This window comes from Blennius ocellaris, assembly GCF_963422515.1.
Source record: "Blennius ocellaris genome assembly, chromosome: 9".
Taxonomy (NCBI): Eukaryota; Metazoa; Chordata; class Actinopteri; order Blenniiformes; family Blenniidae; genus Blennius; species Blennius ocellaris.
In genome coordinates, this window is record NC_137658.1 from 10,443,505 (window position 1) to 10,465,801 (window position 22,297).

The window sequence follows — 22,297 nt, forward strand, 5'->3', positions numbered from 1 at the left end:
CTGCTGGCTCGAATTAGATGAGGGTGATTTCAATAAAGTTACTGTCGTCCTCACTCCATTAGTTATATTAACACTCGGATGTCTGCCCTGAAGTCGTCTATCTATCCTCTTGCCTTTCACCGGGGGGGGGGGGGGGGGGGGGGGGCAATCCTCCTCTTTTCATGGATCTGTGTAACCTAGTTACTGGGGCCCAGCGGGGGAGGCCAATCAATTAATGAACAAAGGAGCCCGCTCACTGAGCTGCGGCGCAAGTCTGGGACTATAAACAGGACGCTCCCAAAACATGGTCGCTGTCAGTTCAGCGCTCCTCTGATGGATGTTGTTTTGCTTTGTTGTTTTTCGCGTGTGTCTAAGAGCACTATATCAGATGAGTGTACGGCACTGGATACTGTTATCCGTTTGAAAACCCCACCAGATACTGTATACACGTCTTTCATTAACAGTGAAAAGTGAAAGAAAGGGTTGAATTTGGGTATTTTTGCCAGTGAAGCACAGAGTGCCTTTAGTGGTGATTATGCTTCAACACAGTGAATATGGAGGAAAATGGACTGCAGCATTTTCTGCCACTGTGCTGTGAAAAGGCCAGAAAGAAAACATTTTAGATATTGTGTAAAACACCTGTTTACCTCACTCGGTGTGTGGAGCCGAAGCTCACAAATTGAGTGCGTGAGCAAAGGTTGAGCATTCATATTCAGAAGTTCTCTCCTGGCAGCAGGCAGATTTGGATGAAGAGCACTCCTCTTCTGCCTGTTTCATCCACCTTTCACCACTTTCTCATCCCTTTCTTTTCTCAATACCTCTTTTCATCCCAGTAATTCCACCATCCCCCCCCCCCCCCCCCCCCCCCCCCTCTGCATCCATCCATCAGGTCCATCCTCATTCTATTCTTGTTTCTTTCCAGCCTTCTGGTTTCACTGTCATGGCTTTTTCTTAATCCATCTATTCGTCCCCAGCGCTGCCCTCCCCAGAGTGTCCAGCTCTGTCTCCCCGTGTGTGAGATCAGGGAACAGGCTGTTGTAACAAGCTGCTGAATAATGTAAGCGCAGGGCTATAGGCCAGGGTTTCAGTTAACCCTTTGATCTCTGATCACACAGTGGGTGAGGCGGACACATCATAAATGACAGCTTGGCAGCAGGGGAAAGCAGCCCGAAGGCCCTCTGGCTTCCACCTTTCGCCAGCCTTCACCTAAAGGCTAAACTTCCCCCATCCGGTTTCATTGTCGCGGCCTTTGTAAGCAGGAACACGGTGAGCATCCTTCGCCTTTGTTATTCCAACATTGATGTATAATTAAAGGGTAAGAAAAGGCAATGCTGAATAATTGATATCGGAGCAAAGATGTCGTGGCACCGTGAACCTTGCCGTACTTTTTTTTTACTCGCAGTGCAGATGAAAGATTCACCAGTTGTTGTTTTTTTCTGGCCATCTAATTCGGTCTGCACTGATTCATTGTGGCACCGTGCTACGCTCCGGCTGAGGAGCTATTATCATTATTCCATCCTACCTGATGTCACCTTTGTTGTTAAGTATCAAAACACAAGGCCAGGGACCTTGATGCAGTTGTGTTAAATCTTCAGCAGCACTTCAGTAAAGCCCACGTTATAGATTTGTATCAATTACCTGACCGAATTGTGCATTTCCAGTCTCAAAAAAAAAAAAGCGTAGCCAGCAAGGTTTCATTAACCCTTTGTAATCAATACGGATTCCCCTCTCCTTAAGTGCTTCTACTTGGCTTTCGAGCCTCATATCCTGAGGCTAGGGTGTATTGATCTGAACCTCTGATTGGAAGTTTCCCTTCAGGAGGTGAAGGATAGCAGTGGGACCGGGGATGTTTTGGCCAGAGTGACGAATGAGTTGGTCCTCATGACTGGATCAGCTTACTCCTCGCCCCCACTTGCTTCTCCACAATGATTTCAGCTCGAAGAAGCGGCATTCTGTGCGCACCTTGGTATGTAACAGTGCAAGTGTGTGTGCGTGCGTGCGTGCCTGCAAGAATGGTAACGGCTGTTTGTGTGCTCGGGAGAGCAAATGTCTGAGAAGCGTATCAAATGAGAAATGTGTTACATAGGGTTTACGGTGACGGCGTGTGCCTGAACCGCACTGACATTAGCAGCTGCTGGCCTGTTATGGATGGGTGGCAGTCGACAGATTTTAGATTTTACATGGCTAACACGCTGCATGACAGTCTGCTTTTTCGATTTAGTGGTAGAACACGTAACCCACCACTGATCAGAGAGCACACTCCTACACACATGAGCACACGTATACATATACACGCCATTAAACCGTCAGCCCGAGTTTGTTTGCTTACACAATGCCACACAGTGGCATTCAATCTGTAACTCTCACAGGCTTCCTTGAATAGACAGGATACAGCATTATTCTCTTGCCACATAAATGTGTGTACTCTCCCTCGACTGCCTTTCTTTCCCCGGTATCCTTCTGTGATAGAATAATGAAATATTGTTGTGACTTTAGTGTGTTGTGTTCAAGGAGCTATACCATTCATGCAGCCCTGCAAGGACTTGACCCTGTGCACGGACTCCAGCTACCCCCCCTTCTGTAAGCCGATATGTGCGTGTGTGTGTATGGTGTCACAGTCGGATACACACAGCAGCTGTAGAGGCGGCGGTGAAGAGGGGAAATGGGAATAGCCAGCACAGTAGACAGAGCCCAGATAGACCTGTCAGCTCTGTGACACCCACACATGCCTCACCCCCTGGTCCACGACGAGAACAGAGGAAGAAAACGCAGCTCTGTGAAGTGCAGGTACAGCGCTACCGCGGGGGTGCTGAAATAGAGTCTTGAGCAGTGGCAAAATTAAAGCTGAAGCTCTGAAAAGGATGACAGGGAGCATTGGCAGGGCTGTGTGTATTTTGGGGAACGCAGGCAAACTTACGGAAGAAAAAGAAGAGACCAGTCAAAGACAATACCCTGGAAAAGTATTCTCCCGCTTTGGAAGCTTTCTATCCATTGCGTCAATAAACAATGGGTTTGAGGACAAACAACCAATTTTTTTATTTTATTTTTTTTTGGATACAGACGGACAGAATTTGAAACATGATATATGGATAAACATAACGGTGAAACCTAGAACCAAACTGTCGATTGCAGCACGGAGAGCTCGCTACCTTTCTGCGAGCAATATTGGATGACCATGAGTGATTTGGTGAAAACGTGCATACCAAATGTTGCAGAGCTCTCTCCGCCTGAGAAGCGACAGGCTTTTGCCAGCGTTAAACTAAAAATCCTCTTTGCCACAATATTTATCTTCAGCGTGCACTTAAAAAAAAAAAGAATTAAGTTTGCGAAGAAGAAAAAAAATTCAATAAATATGAAAATGATCTGCGCATTCTTAAACTTCTTTTCTAAAGCAAAGGCTCCACTACTGTACATCCAAACATAATCATTGGACAGATGACTATTAAAACATAATAAGTGAACCCAAACTAATGTTGCTCAGATTTTGCATGATTTGATCACAATGTGCTTTGGTTGGACAATGAAGGATTACAGATTTGAGGGTAAGTTGTGGTCCGATGTTTGCCCTTGTTGTGCCTACTGCCAGACTGTGTGCTTGAGGCCAAATCGTGCCACCACTGTGATTATGCGGCACGCGTGGTCATCTGCTGAACAGTGCTCTGCTCTCTCAGCCACCATTGAGCACCTGTTTTACACACTGGCAAAGGAAGCTGCAGTGCATGACGCAGTCTGGCCTACCACTTGACATTGTGCAGGCTCAGAATCCAGAGAGTCCAGAAAGGAGAGCGTGCGACCCACTTTCTATTACAGCCACAATCCGACGCACTATTTTAGGTGTCAAGAGTATTTTTCAGGTTTTACACTCAAACCTGCAGCCCTTGTGTTGTGGCCTCTGAAAAACCGGTCATTTAACCTCAGCGCTGTACCTGAAGGCTCCCATCTCTCTGCACTTAATGGCAACAAAACAAGACAGAAACTGTTGGCATAGTTCTGTTCGTAGGTTCAGTTTTGAGGAAGAAATCTTTTTTTTTTTTTTTTTAAGAAATGAAAAATTTAATTTGAGATTTTCTACTTGATGTCCTTCAGTTAAATGAAATTTTTTTTTATAATCAAAATCTCTCCATGTTTCCTACATTAAAGAAACGAAAGGGCTCCACCACAGCGAGTTGTTACTTTCTGCAGAGTCCTGCAGCAGGTAAGCCTCTGCAGAGAGACCACACCCTCATGACGGAAGGATAAAAAGGCAGCACCGCCGTTGGTTTACACCCAACATCACAGCATTGAGTCTCACGGCCAGTAAACTTCCTTTGCTCTCTTCTAAAACTAACTTCAGATCTGATCCAAAATTCTCCCACATGCCGTCTGGCTAAGCACGAGATGAGATGTCATCAGTTTTTTTCTGTCTCTCTCTCTCTTAAAAAAAACAAAAAAAACAATCAAGTTTCCTTTTTGTCAGTCCACCATAAAACTGAGTCATCCTGGTAACAGTTGTTGAGTTTGTTGTGGTCCCATATGTCAGCCATATAAGAATGTCTACATTTGACAAGCCTCTTGTGTTTTTTGTGTTTCGTTTTTTGTTTTAATCATGGGATTTCCTTGACTTTACACTTCACATAAAAAAATATTTAGAGAGCTTTTTCTTCATCTGGCGAGTAGGTTTTTTTGGGTCAACAATTTAGTTGTAACTGAAAGATAATGGAAGTATTGCTGGGATGCAGTTTTGAATGAATAACACCATTGCTCACGATTCCTCAATCCTTTCATACCTGCTGTATCCACATGAGTCGCAGTGAGCTGTCCCACTTCTCTCTGGGTAATTGTCAATACTCTTGAGGTGCAGTACAATCGGGTTACAGGTTCTCAGTCCATCACAAGGCGAACACAATCGCATATTTACAACTGCAGCCAATTTAAAGCTCTTACGGAGGAGCACTTATTAAATACAGAGAAAGGGTCCAATAAGCTGGAACGTTCAAACGAGGAATAATCTTGCAGTGAGGTGCCAGTGCTTCCCACTACACCAATCAACCCGCTGTTCATTATCCTCCAAGCGGATTCATTCCATTTTCTCATTGAGAGTAAATGCAAACAACATATTGTGTTGTTTTGTATTTGTTGAAATGTGCTTTTTGAAATCCCAATTTGAATGGAGAAAATGGCAAAGACACGCGTTGGTGTTAATGCTGCCAATCTGGGAAATGGGGGACTATAGCAGAGCAGTTGTTTAAAGAAGCACAGCTATAGTAAGAAGGAAGGAGCGAGAGGGAGAAGAGAAAAGCTGGAGCAGAGGCTCCGTTTCAAAAAACTCGCTGGATTTGTAATAGGATTCATGACTTGGCCTACAACTGGGAGTGTAATTATTGTTATTGCGATAAGCTAATCACAAAGCTGGCTATTTCTCTGCAGTCACAGTTTTTACACATTTAGTGCCGTAGTTATCGCAAGGGGGGCACGTGTCAAGTGCACACTGTTTGTTTATGTAGAACACACTGAAGACAAATTTCCACTTGCAGCCATTTATCAGTTGTTCTTGATTGTGCTCGCGAAGCAAGCTGATGATTATAAGTGTGTTTTCATGCAGGAGGGAAAAATCGTATCTCTTTGATCTCGCTGGCAAAAATATGGGCAGCACAACAGAATCTCATCTCTTGTGTCAGCTATTCCTCCACACTGTGGTATTCCCATGGGAACACGTTTCTGCTGTGCGAATCACAGACGGATCAGTGCGGGCCGTTTCTTATCTGGACATGAAAGAAGGGGAGAGGAAAGAGGGAGGTGTAAAAATGGGGAGTGAGAGAAGCAGAAGAAGGAGAAGAAGGGCTCCCCTGGGAATCATAATACCTGAAATTCACCAAGCGGCCGCTCAAATTTAGCTCATCATCAGTTCATGGGAAGGTATTGTGCCTTTCGCAGGCCAGGATGCGGTCACGGGTCGGCCGTTTTCCCCTCATTCTCTTCCAGATTGATTCAGTGGATAAGACAGTTATGCGTGTGCCACAGCCCGCGTTACAGGATACCTGGGGATTTTATTATTGGTTTGATCATTTTCTTTTATTCGTCTGTGGTCATCAGGAGTGGTGTTGTTGTTTGATAGCATCTCTGGTTCACGTCAGGTCAGCAAATCTGTTATTGCCGTTCTGCCGCAGGTGTGAAAGTCCTAATAAAACTGTTGTGCTTTCGTCAGACCTTCTGCAGAGCTCTACTTGGGTTTTCTCAGCCGAATGAGGGTTCGATTTGATCGTCGGAGCCTGCAGCATGAAACCACGCCAACAAGTGCTGTTATCGCTGCTTACCCCGTCCACTCGGAACCCCCAGCTCCCACGCTTGCTCTCACATTCGCACACAGGAAATGTCTTATCCACGAGGAGTGTGGCTTTCACCTCGAGTGATGTGTATTGTCTATATAAGGAGAGGGCCATTATGAATCCCCCATCCCAATGGAGACATTGTGCTGCCCTCCTTGCTCCCTTGTCCTTCAGTCGCGTCCCGAGATGACAGTAGATAAACAATGGGAACAAACAGTCACTCCCACCAGCATTGATCTGGCTCCCCTGCCCCTCCCTGCTTTCACCAACAACGCCACATTGATTCCACCTACACTCAATTTATATGAAAGCCCCCCCCCCCCCACCTCCTTTTCCGACCAGGACTGACAAAAATGATAAATGACCAACCCATTCCTTCCTCTGGCACCACCTCCCTTTTGCCGCGTGTTTGCTGTCTGAGGCACTACAAACCTATTTCTACCCCCAGAAATCCAATAGAGTGAGCTCTCCCCTTTTTCTCTCTCAAGTGTGTGCATTTATTTTATTTTTTTTATACAGGGAGTCCAAGGGTTATTCATTGACTGTCCTTCCTGTAATTTCCGCACATAAAAATTTCAACAATGTATTTTCGACCTTGCAGGATATCCACATGCATAATGTCACCCTGTCAAAAAAGACAAATGAAGGAAATGGTTATGTATTTTAATGGCACACACCACGAGATCACCTCTCCGGTAGCCACTGCCCAGTAGTCCGCAGTGCTGCTCAGACGCGAGATTATATGCACGGTCTCGAAAGTGAGGTCAATTATTTCCTTCCCTCTGGTTTAATCGGTTCTTTCTTCCATCCTGTGATCGTTGTTTAGTTCATGTGGCTGCAGTGTAATCAAGTGAATGAGATTGTAGATAATTCTAATGTGACACTTTGAATCAGTTATTATCTGCAAACTAGAAAGATTAAAGTCTCCGTCTTTGGGGAATTTATTTCTGGCGGACAATTTGAGTGTCACGGTGCTTGTTAATGGGTGCAGGGTCTTTAAATTGATATACTGTGGTCAAAAGCTACCGGTAGTGATCAGCACAAGGGGGTGTTTGTGTGCAGGAGATCGAGGATATTGACAAAAGGTGTTGGTTCCATTTTTGCCATACTTCCTCACTGTCCACTAGAGTAATACCTTGGTGGAAAGTCTCCATTTCACATCTCGGTCGGACCAATCCCTATTGACCATTCCCCAATAGAGCTACGCCCCGCCACACTTTTTCCCATGCCTGCTGCAGCTCATCTGCACGGCTTTTCCCACTGTGAAGTAATCCATTTCACACTTCCCGATGCTCTCAGATGCCTCGGTCCCTATAGCTCCTGCTTGAGATCTAAAGAATACGACAGGTTTGGGAGCCCATCTAAGATGGAAATTACTCCAGAGTGCCATGTATATTTTATTCTCTGCCCTCCTTGTTTTTATTCATCTCTGTCCTAATCGTCCTCACATAATATGAATGTGTAATCATGGCATTATGCCTGTGCCTGCTCAGGTTATCTTACTGGAAGATGATATCTGCGTTGATGGGATCTGACATGATCTCTCTAATGGAAGTGTAAGGGTGGGCCTTTGCTCTGCCTGGTACTGAAATTACAATACAGCCAAGCTATAGAGAGCCACCGATTCTCCCTAATTGTCATTGAACACACTTGCTGTCTTCCCATTCTGTTCATAATTGCTCACAGGAAAGAATTCCGCTCCCTTGTCTCTATTTGAGGGTGATTCCCTCCCTCTTTGTCCCATTACTGTGTCAAAGAATAACATTGCAATCATTTCAATTATGACAGCGCTGGGATCGAGGTCTTCAAGTAGGGCCTTGAGAAGTAATTGGAGGAGCACAGGCAAACTGTGGAAAGGCATTTTTCTCCTATGCAATTGCCTCAGTCTTGGAGACGGTAAATTGAGGTGCTGAAAAATGATGTGATAATTCAGCCACATGGTTTCGTTGGGAAATTGTCTGAAAGTCACTTTCTGGAGAATTAGAAGGCAAAACTACATTTGCCTCCCGAGTCCTCTGTCCTTCACGCAGTGGCATGAAATGAATTGATGAGACGGAGGGAGAGGGAAGTGTCGGTGTAAATGTTTGCAGCGAAAATGAAGCTGCCTGCTTGTGCATTCAGATTGGCAGAATGGTGGGAGGCGGAAACTGGAGTGAGGACATGGTGCCTCGTTCCACACTATTTCACGGACTAAGCCTTTAATCGCGGCAACCACAATGAATGCATAAATTGCAATTCAAATTTTTCAGATTGATTGATTCTGTATTGATGAGTGCCAAGGCTGGCTGGGGCTGCAAGTGTCGCTTGAAAAATGCAAACCTAAAGAAGGCAAGTCCTTGCTCCTCTTCTGTGCTTGTTTGTTGCTTTAGATGCGCTTCAAAAGAATTATGAAAATTCTTGCTTTTTGAAGTTTAATCTCTCACAAGAAGGGGGAGAAGGCTGAATGCAAATGCAGAAATTTGCCTGAGCTTTCCTTCTTAGTGGTTGTGGTGGGGCATTTCAATTCCATCGACGGTGGACAGTCATCACCTCTAAAATACAACATTTGAGTATGTTGCATGCAGATTTATGTAAAGCCCTATGAATAAGTGATAGCGGGGAAAAGAAAAACTGAGTTGAGTTAGATTTTAACCTCCCTCTCAGTACACTGCTGAAATTCTTCTAGACTCTATTGTGTCTCATTTCTAAATCCCTGTAAGGCATCTTGCACAGTAACAGAGCTGCCATAAGCACATTTGGTACTGTTTGCAGTGCTGAGATTAACAGGATTATAGATTAGGGATTACACTGGCATCACTCTAACCCATTTAACCTTGACCCATGGCCTGGTGAAGCAATTCATATTGTAACCCTAACCTCGTTTTGTGCTGTTTGCGAGAGCCAGAGTGTTTGAGCAAAGGCTCAGCAATAATGTTCGGGAATGAATGAAAACAGCAGCTCCTCAAAGGAGTCTCTCAAGTCATTCTTCACTCTTTGTTCGTGTGGCTTCAACACACTGAAACGTCACAACTATGATGGCAGCCTTTTGATGAGAGTCCTATAGATTATTGTCCTCGCTCTATTTTTTTTTTTCCCCCAACAGTTTCCACATCTCTCAGCACAATGTATTTCCAGTGTTTCCAAGGAGGACGTGTTGTTGCCAAGGCCTGTGGCGATTGAGCTCAGAGGGTCATCATTTATTTCTGTCAGTCAGGAGCAAAGGGACAGATTGGAGAGAAGAGCAGCAGGGGGGCCACTGTTGAGACCCTGAGGGGCTGCAAAGGTCCAACGCTTCTTTAAAAGTTTATTTGTCCAAAGGATCACCTACAGGCATTCAGACTCTGGTTGACGGTGTTAATATACTGACTCTCCTCACAAATCCCTTGGACACTTGGCCTTATTCACACTTTAAAAGAAGTGCCAGAGCAGTGTCTGCGAGGGGAGGGGGGGGGGGGAGGGGAAATGGGCCGCATATGAGGCTACATATGGCCAACCGTAGTGTTGTTTATCCGGAGCGTTGTTACAGCTGAAGAGCAGCCTTCGTCCCCCTGTTCCTCATGGTCTCTCATTAATCTAGCAGTATGGTTCTGGCATGCTTCCCGTGATGAAGACTGAGCAGGTTTGAGTGACCACCCACCCTGAGGGTAAAGCATTAGTCTGTCCTTTTGGCCGTCACCTGCTATTGTTTATGCCTCCACTTTGCTCCGCCGTCATGTTTCAGCAGCTGTAAAATAATGAGGGAAATATTTTAATTGAGGCTTTCAGAGCTTCAAGATTGATGGCCACCCTTTGGGTTAATATTCTTGCTAATTTCTCTCGCCAAGCTGAATTTTCTCAAGGTTTCAGTAGTTGGAAAAACTTTCTTTTGTCGTCCATTCACCCTAATTTGTCTATCTTCGCAATCTTTTGTATTCGGGTGCTTCGAGTGCACGTGTGCAATTACAGAGCTCATATTCAGCCTTAGCTCCTACCATCATCGAGAATGAAAAGGCTGGCTCTGGGATACGCATTAGTCCCATCTGCCTCTCCTTTATGCATGAGTTAAGACACTGACTATCCTTGGCAGACCGAAACACTCTGGTGTCTACGAAGCTTTTGGCTGTTCTTCACCTTACCAATATGTCTGCTGGCTATACTGCTCATCAGCTTCTGCAAAACATGAAATATTCATGTTCCCCTTTCTTCCTCTTCTGCATTTTTGCATTTATTACATCAGGGAAAGGAGAGCGTTTGCCGCCGCACCGCGGCTTCATCTTGGGTAGCACATAAAGTTAGAGACACATTAGGTGAGATGGGATTGTGGACATTTGAGATCCATTAGCCATTATTCTGCTCAGTCAGTGCTCTACCTTCATCTCCATCATAGTCGAATGTATTATACTCTTGCTGATCCCACTGGTTCAATCTGGAGGCCTTGAGCTGTCCTTTTACCTGCGCAAGCTGCTCTCTTACTCCACCTCTCTTTCTCTCCCTTGTTTCTTTCATCTGGAGCTCTCTGCTTCACAGTCTGAAGGTCAACTGTGGTCTGGCGGTCATCTCCACTGTGAGTTGGCCAGAGAGTGAAGTTGTCGGCGCCTCTGCTCGGTTTGTGTTGTGTCACCCTTAAATCTGCTCCCAAGCCATGTCAACAGTGTCATTAGAGTCACAGCGGAGCTTATTGCCTCCCTGCGGACGTCGGCCAAAGATAGTCTTTTCTGAGGTTGCTCATTAACAGAAAATGACTTTAGGCTGCACATATGGACTCGGAGGACAGAACACTACAGCTGGAATTAGTATTGTGGTTCCTCTCGTGTGGATTAAAAAAACAACGGAAATATGAATACAAATTACAGTAACGTGCCGATTGTTTTGTAGCAGGTGAGCCGCAGATTTATTCAGACTCACAACAGATTGACAAATATCTGAATCTAATGGAGTATCTTCTATTAATTCAATTGCAAATTTGTCAGTTGTTAGTGGTTGATTTCATATCTTATATCAGGATTCTAAACGGTTTATCTAGTTATATAGGAACAGAATTTGAAAAGCTTTGCCAAAATTCTGAGATTTGAAATACAATTTTTATGCTTTTTATTTTAATGAACACATGATTATTTTTTTCACATTCAGTGTGCAATTATATCCTATATGTTCAACACTGTCTCCTACAGAGAGACAAGTAAATTGCTGTTTATTTGTGCTTTTGACCTTTGGGCACTGTCAGACTTCTTTAATGTTCAATGGTTTTGCGGAGTCCGTTTAATTGGTTTCAAAATAGCGTCGTGCATTTTCATGTATCAGTGTGGTCTTGTAGATTACCAGGAATGATTAATCTGAACAGAGTGGATTTGAATTTGCTGTGCTACGTAAGTATACAGCATCATATTATTGCTTTACTCGTATCAAATCATCATCTTGTCTAAACTTTGCAGCCAAGTATTTTTTTTCTTGAAGTGGCCTCACAAGTTTTGTGCCAGAGAGGCTTGAAAAACAAACAGTTTGACCTCTGTGTTGTGTTAAAAGTTATCACCCCGGCCTTTTCTTCTGCCACACTGTTTCCAGCAGGAGCCACTTCCTGCGGCTAATCATATTTTGATATGCTGTGGCACGAACCCCCCCGCTCCCTCAGAAATGAACAAACAGGGTACCCGGGGGATCTCGGTGTGACCAAGGCTGTTGGTTTTTGTCTGTTGCGCTGTGATACATCCTCTGAACGCCCACTGTTCTTTCACGGCCTCTCTTTACATTAGACTCTGCATCCCTATGAAGAGGAAAGTTGGACACGACTCAGAGAAAAAGAAGTGTGATTTCTGCCACAGCACTCGCAGGGAGATTTAAGGCATCCTGTTCAGCTTATCTGGAAGGCAAGAAGGGAGCAGAGACACTTGCCAGAATCGTGACCTTGATTGCATTAAAGGGACACTGAATGAACTTGGTTTTCCTCGTATAGGACTGTGTGCACATAAATGATAACTGCAATGATCAAGGATTCCTTTTTTCTCCTTCAATAGCAATAATAAAGAGGATTAACCTCAATTTGACCTTCTGTGGTATTCAGTTTTCTGTGAATAGTATGGACACTCTTGCATTTTAATGTTACGCACCTTTAATTAAATCTTGCTTTATTGTGATGCTAATAAACCCCTTGGTGGCATTATTACATCTATTTTATGTCCATTTGTGTCAGGGTCTTGATGGGTTTGGTGGTCACTGTTTAATGACTTTGGTTTGAAAGGGATGTGACTCTAATGTGGTGTCTGGGGTTTTATTAAAGGGAAGTGTGTGTCTGCACCGCAATAGCTCTCCAGCTTAATGGTCAGAGCATTTCCATGCAAAGGTAATGATGCTCTGTCTCATTTCTCCACCAGGACCCTAAATGGAGAAATGATGTTTTCTGTAAGTGACTAGCTCACACCATTCTCTGGCTGCATCCTGTACTTTTCACACTTGGCTTGATGGCGATTGACTAAAGGTCCGGCATATTATGTCAGGTCTGCAGAGGATATAGAAATGTATATGGAGTGTGGTGAGGGAGTGTCTCCAAGAGTGAAGGCTCTTGTTGTTGCAAGGTCTCTCTCTCTTTCTCTCCGTCACTGTGCTCTTGGATCGCCTTGTGTCCACCTGCATGCTTTTCTTCTACTACACTGCACTACATTTTGGTCGCGATGCTTTGAGGATTCAAGAAAAATAAAAGGCAAGTGTCCCCGCGGTTGATGGCTTCACTTGTATGCAGCTGCACACTTCGACTGGACTGAATTGGTTTGGCCTGAAGCTTTGTTGTCTCTCACATTTTGCCTATTGATTGTATGGAGGCTGAGTGAGTGAGTGATTTATTTTTTTTTCCTTTCTTTGTGTGTGTGTGTGTGTGTGGTTTGCATACACAGGGGTTATGTCCGTGTGTGTGTGTGTAGGGGGGAAATTGGCAGCTCTCACTTTGTGTAGGTGAATGCAAGGACTACTTAGTTTGGAGTGAACTTTTGGAGTGTTGGCACCAGCAATACACCCATCTCCCACTCAGCACTGGGCCCACACAAGAAAAAAAAAGAGCACGATATGCTGTTTGTTCTATAGAAGCTGATGCCATGCTGTTAGATTTTCACATTATTTTTTTCTGTCTTGCCATTTTTCTAGGTCAGAAGATTTGATCCTGAGGGAATGGTGCTGCTGAGATGACCTGTGTGGCCTTACTTTCCTCAAGAGATTATTCTCCAATCAAAAGAGTGGAGCAAATTCCTGCCAGGACATGGTTGACAGGCTCACATGATGGACAGGTGATAGAGTCCTCCATCATCTTTCTCCACCAGTGACTTGGCCTGGCAGCCCTTCCTCTGAGGCACAAGTGTGTACCAGCGGTCCAAGGCCCCCTATTTCTTTGCCATGGTGACATAAGCAGTGCTGCAATATGAGGGAGAGCCAACGCGAGAGCGTGTCATTTCTTTCTCCGGGAGCTGCTGCAGCCGCTACCTCGACGCCATTTGTGTTTAACTCGGTAACAAGACTGACTCTGTTGTAAATAATCCCTGCTCGCTATTTTCCACACACACACACACCGAGAAAGAAAGAGACTGTCCCCAAGGCGTGCTGCTGGGCCGGCGGGGCGGAGCGGCGTGGCGTGAGACGATGCTGGGATGCGTGACGCGCCTTCGTCGGCTGGTCCGTCTCCTCCCCCTCCAGACCTCCCTACTGCTGCTCTTCCTCTTCTGCACCGTCAGCGTCTTCGTCTCTGCCTACTTCCTTTATGGCGTCAAGCGGGAGCTGGAGCCGTCGGGAGGGGGCGTGTCGGGGGCGGAGGGAGCATCCGCAGACTCCGATGACCCACGGGTCACGCCCTCCCGGCTGCTGCCTCTGCGGAATGTCCCGGGGGGCCCCGGAGTGGACCCCGCCGGGGCCAGGACAGACCCCGTGGTTCTAGTGTTTGTGGAGAGCCAGTATTCGCAACTGGGCCAGGAGATCGTGGCCATATTGGAGTCCGGCCGGTTCAGGTACCGGACTGAGATATCTCCTGGTAAAGGAGACATGCCAACACTGACGGACAAAGAAAGAGGGCGATTCACACTGGTGATTTATGAGAACATTCTAAAGTACGTCAATTTGGACGCCTGGAACCGAGAGCTGCTGGACAAGTACTGTGTGGAGTACGGAGTTGGCATCATTGGCTTCTTCAAGGTTAGGACAACACCACACTCCCTCTGCCTTCCTCCCTCCCCACCCTCATCGCCCTCCTCTCACTCACACCTTCTGCCCTGTCCATCTGGCTTCACCGTCTCTAAGGAGATAAGATTCACAGAGTTGGAAAGACCTGCCTGGTTTAATCTCACTCATTTCCACTGCACTGTCTTGTGTTATGTGTTTCTTGTGTTTTCTGTTTTACTTTTTCTAAATCTTCATTCTGCAACCATGTCTCCTTCACTCTTTTTCCCCAGTCTGAGTCCTTTTTCTTTGCTTTCTCTGTTTTGTTTTGGTCTCCGTAGTTATTTAGTCATCTGCCTCTTTCTTTCTCTACCCCTCCCTTTTTCTTTTTACTCCTCTTCTCCCTCATTCTCACTCACTCTGTAATCCCTTGATGCTCCGGTTTGCCCAAGGCCAGTTTTCAGGTCTTATTGTTTTAATCACCATCTCTAAGCTATGGAGAGAATATAGAAAAAGGCAGGGACGGTGGTGCAGAGATGTTGGGCGATGGAGGTGAAGGTTAGTCTGGTGGGATTTACCATCTATTGCGAAAGAAGAAAAGAGAACCAGGGTGTGCATCCCAATGACCTCGTCGCAAAGCAACTCTGCTCTGCAGCTTTGCAGTATAACCCGACCGATATACACTGATGCCACTGTACGGCTTGAGGTTATTGTAGATGTATCGAAGTCCAAAAATCCATCCGAGAAAGAATGTATTGGAACCGAAATTCAGCCTGATCTTGCATGGAGGTCTTTAATTATAATCTGAAATATTTCCATCAGCCCAAACTGAAGCAAGAGATCTTCAAAAGCCTAACTTACAAGATACATGTAGAATATTTGTCGAAAGAATTTCATTTTCTCATGCTTGGTATTTAAAGATCATTATAAGTCATTTTAATTTATTCTAAAATGTCCTGAATATTATTTTATCATATTAATATTTCCCAATTTTCTGAGGATCTGATAACTTGTCAGAAGTTGGACGCAGTCACCAGTACATTATATTGTCAGGGATTAAACTTGTAAAACATAACATGGATTTTCATCTGTTCTCTGTTTGAAATTGGCTTCAACCCATTTTAATGCTGAACTAACACCCTTAAACTGATTGTCTTAATTCTGCCATTTTTTTTTGTATCCCGGTTTCTTCTTCAGAAATAAAAATCTCAGGATCTCTTTAACTGCAGACACGTGAGCGCAGTATGTAGGATTGAATATCGTAAATTACTTGGTGAAGAACCTTTTGTTTCAACAAACGGAATAAACTAGTGAAAGGCAAAGTCAAGACGGTAAGTTCCCTATGATGGAGTGTGCAGGTCAAATTTATGGTAACGTGAAACGTATGTATGCTTCTATACATCTCGTATGTTAAAACACGGAAAAATATCACGTTTTGTAATACTCATCGTATTTACACCAACATATGTGGGGCCACTGCTCCCAAGCAATGAGATAAAACAGCCTTATTCTCCACAAACACTGTGACAAAAATGCAGCATATTCCAGGCTCTCGTGTGCACATCACAGTAGATGAACAATAGGAGCTATCACACGGACACCATGCAGAGCATGTCGGAGTTAACTTTCTGATGCTGTCATGGACACACGCGCACACACGCACACGCACGCACGCACGCACGCAGTGGTGAAATTCTAAGTAAGACTGAGAAGTTGAAGTGCGAGGAAAAAGTAAGCAGGAATTGGGTAATGACAAGTTTTGGAAGGGGACATTTCAATGAGTCAAGACTGAACCCTCAGTCTTGAAATCATGAAGGACACAGCAGGGGGTTATTCGTTTTGACTGCAATCGCCGAGCGTAGCAGATTGAGCATAGCAGGTAGAAGCTGCCTCATGCCTTCACATTTGAGTAGGCCCGACATTCCTTATTTCACACATGGCTGGAGAAATTGGGGAATTATATCCAATGCAGTTCTGTCTTCATCACTCTGATTTATGATGAATCTGTGTGCTTTCTCTCTTGTCTCTGCGTTGCCCAGGCCAATGAAAACAGTCTGCTCAGTGCACAGCTGAAAGGCTTCCCCCTCTTTCTGCACTCTAACCTGGGTCTGAAGGACTGCGTGGTCAACCCCAAGTCTCCGCTTCTTTTTATCACTCGGTCGGGCCAGCCCCTGCCAGGTCCTCTCCCCGGAGATGACTGGACAGTTTTTCAATCCAACCACTCTACCTATGAACCCGTGCTGCTGGCCAAGACCCAATCGGCCGAGAGCATCGCCTCCATGGGGCAGAACGCGGCTCTGCTCCCGTCTGTGGTGCAGGACCTTGGGCTACACGACGGCATCCAGAGAGTCCTGTTTGGAAACAATTTGGTCTTCTGGCTACACAAGCTGGTGTTTGTGGACGCGGTGGCCTTTCTGACGGGCAAGAGGCTGTCGTTGTCCCTGGAGCGCTACATCCTGGTGGATATAGACGACATCTTTGTGGGCAAGGAGGGCACCCGCATGAAGGTGCCTGATGTGAAGGTGAGTTTGTGCATGTGTCCCAGGGTGGAAAACTTAGGTTTTCCCAGAATAGAAGCGGAACTCGCTTATCTATTCATCACCCGATGTTTTCAACAGTCCCTCTGCTAAAATGGTAAAAAATAAAATTGCCTCACACATAGCATGTGCTATCCCCTGCCAGTCACACAGAAACCCCTTCTTCTTGCTCCTCTTCTCCTTCTGAATGCATTCGTCCCACTAGGCTGCTCAAAGCTGACAGGCCCCAATGCTCGCACTGTCACAGAAGCACCACAGCAATGAATATTTCAGGGGCCCAGAGACATACAAAGACTGTTGAAAAGCTCCTTGCTTGCATCCCCTCAGAGCAGAACAGACTCCCCTCACATGTGGAGGCAGAGGGTATAAGAAAAAGTTATGGAAAAGGCATCAAGGCGTCCTCACTGGCAGCGCAGCAGCGAGCTTTTAGGAACGAATCACACCCTGACAAGACGGGAGGAATCTGAGAGAGAGTGAGAAGGGGGTGTGTGCTGGGAGTCTCATCCAGTGTGGAGATCAAATGAAACAAAAACCCGAATCAGAGGAGAGGAAAATATCAAACGGAATGAAGGAGAAGAGTGAGGCAGCTGGGAGTGGATGTTAGATGTTTACCGAAAGAAACTTGCAGAATGAAATATGTATGTGGGCACGCGACTGCCTGGGTGTTGACGCTCTTTCATCAATGCGCTTGTGCGCCAGTTTGAGCACGTCGTGCATTGACTCAGTCTCCTATTCCTCCCACCGTTTCAGGCCCTGCTGGAGACGCAGAGGGAGCTGCGCACCCATGTGCCCAACTTCACCTTCAATCTGGGCTTCTCAGGGAAATTCTTTCACGCTGGTAAGATTCGCAGCCTGCGAATGGAACTCGTCGGCACTGTGCACTCATGCAGAGATCAGAACTCGAACTGTTAAAAATAAGTTTCTTTTCCTTTCTCCAATTCCATATGTTTTATTGTTATTGATCGTAACACTTCACTTGAATATTTATTTTTTTATTATTTTGCCTGGTTGATGCAATCATTCTTCTTTTCCCACCAGTGACTTTCTTACTTAGCCTCTTTAGGTTTCTATTTTTCTCTTCTTTTTTTTTGTTGTTTTTGTTTTTTTTTCTGCTTCCTCCCCCTCCCTAATTGACCTTCTTGTGTTCAGGATCTGACGAGGAGGACCTGGGAGATGACTTGCTGCTTTCATATGTCAAGGATTTCTGGTGGTTCCCTCACATGTGGAGTCACATGCAGCCCCATTTATTTCATAACCAGTCTGTGCTGGCTGAGCAGATGTTGCTCAACAAAAAGTTTGCCATGGTGAGTCATTGGGTGCGGCGGGGGGGGGGGGGTGGGGGGGGGAGACAAATGTCACATCACAGCTTTGGGTGAACACAGAGATCAGCGCTGTCCTTGCTTATCTTGTCATTCTGGTTTGAATAGGCCATATCAGGCAAGGTATGTTTTTCTTTTTTCCCCAAGTGTAAATGTTTATGTATTTTGAGCTCACCTTAAGCTTTAGTGAGGTATGATGCAGCGTTGTTGTCGTTGTCATTAGCGATTTCTGTTGATTGTGATATCTCAAAAATGGTCTGATAACTTTTTTTTTTTCCGAATTTAGCAAGGGCTTAAATATGTGTCATTGGCATTGTTACCATCCAAAAATTATATGTGTAGATTTGTTCGTTTGGAAATGGCAGCCATTATGCTGAAAATAGCCATCACATTTTTTGCCAGAAATGGTCTTTTTTTGGCACAAATGACATTTTCGTTTCCATGTCATTAGGATAGAATTTAATCGCTCCCATCACATCTTGATCCAATTGCACTGCTGTATTATACAGTTACGCCAGCATTATGATTTTTAAAAAAACCCAGTGTATGACAAGTGCATTATGATCAGGAGAAGGCTCGGATGATGCAACCTCAACTCCTGCACATATCAACTTTAACTTATAAACTTTTAAAATTCTAAAGAGCGACAGGGCCTATTTTTTGAGCATATTTATTAATGGTTTATCGTGGTGACACGAAAAGCTGGATGAGCTGTTTCTTTGTCAGTAAATACAATAGAGTGAATGTCACCCAGATTGATCTCATTTTAATTGAGGAGTTTAACAAAGTGCGTACAGATGTCATGTTACACATGTCAAGATATACTGCAGAACTGGATTGACTTGCTGAGGAGCAGAAAGAGTGTTGGTTGTTATGATTATGAAACTTCTTCTTTTCTCAGTATGCTACAGTCTAAATATAACACGGTGTTTTTTTGAATAGGGGTCATCTTTTCTTGTGCATAACATCGGGAGCTGACTATTAGACCCCAGAGTTCTCCGTAACAACAGTGTGGGAGTCTCCAGAAATGAGTTGAACATGCCAGACGTGATCCATGCACTCTCGACTGAACCGGTCAAACGTCAGGCACTTGTAATAAACGGTGAATTAGTGACGAGCCAGCTTAAAAGTGCTGGATGTCGTTGTTTACACACTGTTAAAAGTCTTTAAATGTTGCATCTCAAATGGTTTGCGTGGCAGCGAGAACGACGAGCTACGGAGGGAACGGGCTGGTGACACTCTGGGTTGAAGACGACAGCTGTTCAGTGCTGTAGTTTGAATCCAATTGTAAAAAATTAAATTTTTGTCTTCATGAAAACACAGTTTAATCTACCAAGATTTGATCTGCGAAACTTTTTTACACGTATGAACCTTGTAAAAGAGAGGGACGTCTTGTATTCGGAGCAATAGATTATGTAAGTTACATTTTTACACATATCCCTGGTGGATTATTTCCATCTGTACTAACTGTGGTTGCAGTTCCTGTCTTTTTGTGTTGATTTCACAAGAAAATATTTTTGCCTTCTCAGAGATTATTATGGACAGGCTGGATTTGCATGAATTGACTGGAGCTGTGGTTCATTGTAAAGTAATGAATGATTAACTGATGAAATTGTGCTGGATTACATGCTGCACTGCATTCTGTGAAATGATTAAATTGCATTCTGTGCCAGTAATCTTAGGTATTACATTTTCTTCTTGCCACAGAATTCGATGGGTTGATGACTTTAAATCTTATTTTCCCCCCCTAGGAGCATGGGATCCCCACTAACATGGGGTATGCGGTGGCTCCTCACCATTCGGGCGTCTACCCTGTTCATCTGCAGCTGTATGACGCCTGGAAGAAAGTATGGGGCATCAAGGTGACGAGCACGGAGGAGTACCCGCACCTAAAGCCCGCTCGCTTCCGGCGAGGTTTCATCCACAGCGGCATTAGCGTAAGGCCTCTTTTCACCCACACCCAGGCATTCATTAAGCCTCATTATCTTCTTACCTCTGGCCTGTTGATTTCTCTCTCTGTGGTTTTTCAACATACGCTGCAACCTATAAGCCCTTTTAGAGTTTTCGTCCTCCATCTACATATTCTATCCTTCATTCAATAATTATGTCTCCGGCTCTGTGGGTCTCTTCCTCTGCCGGTTCCTCTCTGTTCTGAATTCGTCCATCATGCACGGCTCCTCTGCACCTCTGCTTCCCCAAGTCCTGTTCCTGAAGATGAGCCCAGTTTTATTTTCATTCATCACTGAGCCACCAGAATTCCAGAAAAGGCAGTTGTCTCATTAGCCCCGTTGGGCTGTTCTATCCTTCTGTGTCGTGAGAGATGATAATGTAGTCAAGTGAGCCAGTCTTGCATGAGACACCTGTCTGAGTAGTCCTGCCGAGCACGCCTTGGCACCATAACGAAGACTGACATCTCTGGCAACGGCGTAGCAAGCGTCGACTCGCAACCAATCACTGAAATGTCAACAACCAAGGAAAAAAAAACAAAAACTGGCTCTTTATTTGGCCTTGCAGCCCGAGCCGGTGCCCAATAATACAGTCATGAGAGCAGAATTAACGTTGAATAGATTACATTCAAGAGGTTCAAAAGGAAAGGGTGGGGAAAAAAAAAAAAAAAACAGTGTCCAATTCTTTCCCAGGTTGACCTTCAGAGCAGATAACAAACAGTGCAGCCTCAGTCCAGTTCCTTTGTAGTGCTGGCATTCAGTCAGCCTGTGTGGTCTCCCAGCTCTGTTCCTGTCCTTGAGATAGTGCAGCCTGAATGGACAGTCTCCGCTGCTTACTGATGATTGATATTCAGTCCCCCAGACACTCCAAACTGTAAATGCATTTCCATGAATTTCCATATAGACTCAGAGTGAATAAGGGGTTTGCTTTGGCTAGATGAGCTGCATAATATGAATGTTATTGAAAGCAAACAATGTGTGGGGTAACTGCCGGGAGTACTGACTGCTTCGCTCCACTCTCAGTGGAGGGCTGATGGTGCGTGTGTGTGTGTGTGCGCTTATTTGTGTATATGCATTTCTTGTGATCTATTTTTTTTTTTTTCATGCTGGTCTGTAATTTCTCTCGCTCTCTTTTTGGTTTTGTGTTTATTATATCATAGGTGTTGCCCAGGCAGACATGCGGTCTTTTCACACACACCATCTTCTACAAAGACTACCCGGGCAGCCCAAATGAACTGGACAAGCTCATTAATGGCGGAGAGCTCTTCCTCACCGTTCTGCTGAACCCCGTGAGTCAATTGCACAGTCGCACCGGTCCGCTTTTGTCTTGCACACTTTGAAAACCCATTTAGCGGCTCGTGCAAATTGAAATTTAAACAAGAGACAGGACAATGACTCGTCAGTGACTCACTCGGCGAAGTCTGCATCATGCTTTCTCTTTTACCGGCGCTGTGAAAGCGCCTTTCATCAGCGCCAAAACACAGTGTTCAAAGTGTTTCGAATTTGGCCGCGTTCTTTTGTTGTGGATGATGGAAAGATCTGTGTTTTGTGTCATGTTTAAAATATATTACTATTCCCTTGGTATCTGGTGATATTTGAGCTTTTGTTTGGTCAATTTTTATTTTACTTTCCTCTCAGTGCATTTCTCTATAACTTCATTTATGACTGAGTTTCACATCCAATAGATGTGATTTATTAATTTGCTTATAGCAGTTTATTACGTCTTCCAAGGACGTAATAAAATCATTGGCATATATTTATCTGTTTGTATGTCTGTTAACAAGATTAGATCGAAACTGGTGCATGGATTTTGTCGAAATTTTCACCACAGGTAGATGTAAAGCCATGGAAGATTCCATTACATTTTGGAGGTGATCCGGATCTTGATTCTGGATCTGATTTAATTTTAGAGGCTTTTAACAATTACGTCAAAATGACACGAAGGATTTTCATCAGATCTTTACCACTGATGGATGTTAGTCCAGCAAAAATGCCTTTAAAAGTTAAAGGGGATCCAGATCCAGATTTAAAATTTTTTTTTTCCAGAAATCAGAAATATCTGATTGCCCTTTATAAATACTGCGGTACTGTGCCGACACCAATGAGACAATTAAAATTTCATC

The 22,297-nt window shown here is 44.6% G+C and overlaps 1 protein-coding gene across 3 annotated transcripts in view; it reads left to right on the forward strand.

The window, feature by feature from the left end:
• Positions 1-22,297, forward strand: part of ndst1b (N-deacetylase/N-sulfotransferase (heparan glucosaminyl) 1b) — a 44,463-nt gene that overhangs the window by 16,796 nt on the left and 5,370 nt on the right. Inside the window, exons 1-7 of one of the 3 annotated variants that reach the window (XM_080501831.1) lie at positions 12,623-12,638; positions 13,374-13,513; positions 16,412-16,894; positions 17,660-17,747; positions 18,059-18,213; positions 19,980-20,165; positions 21,335-21,463. In XM_080501831.1, coding sequence (XP_080357957.1) covers positions 13,412-13,513; positions 16,412-16,894; positions 17,660-17,747; positions 18,059-18,213; positions 19,980-20,165; positions 21,335-21,463 — 1,143 coding nt within the window. In that variant the 5' untranslated portion in view covers positions 12,623-12,638; positions 13,374-13,411. Of the gene's footprint in view, positions 1-12,622; positions 12,639-13,373; positions 14,409-16,411; positions 16,895-17,659; positions 17,748-18,058; positions 18,214-19,979; positions 20,166-21,334; positions 21,464-22,297 lie in introns of those variants that run through there. The other 2 variants (XM_080501830.1, XM_080501829.1) reach the window with 2 other exon arrangements.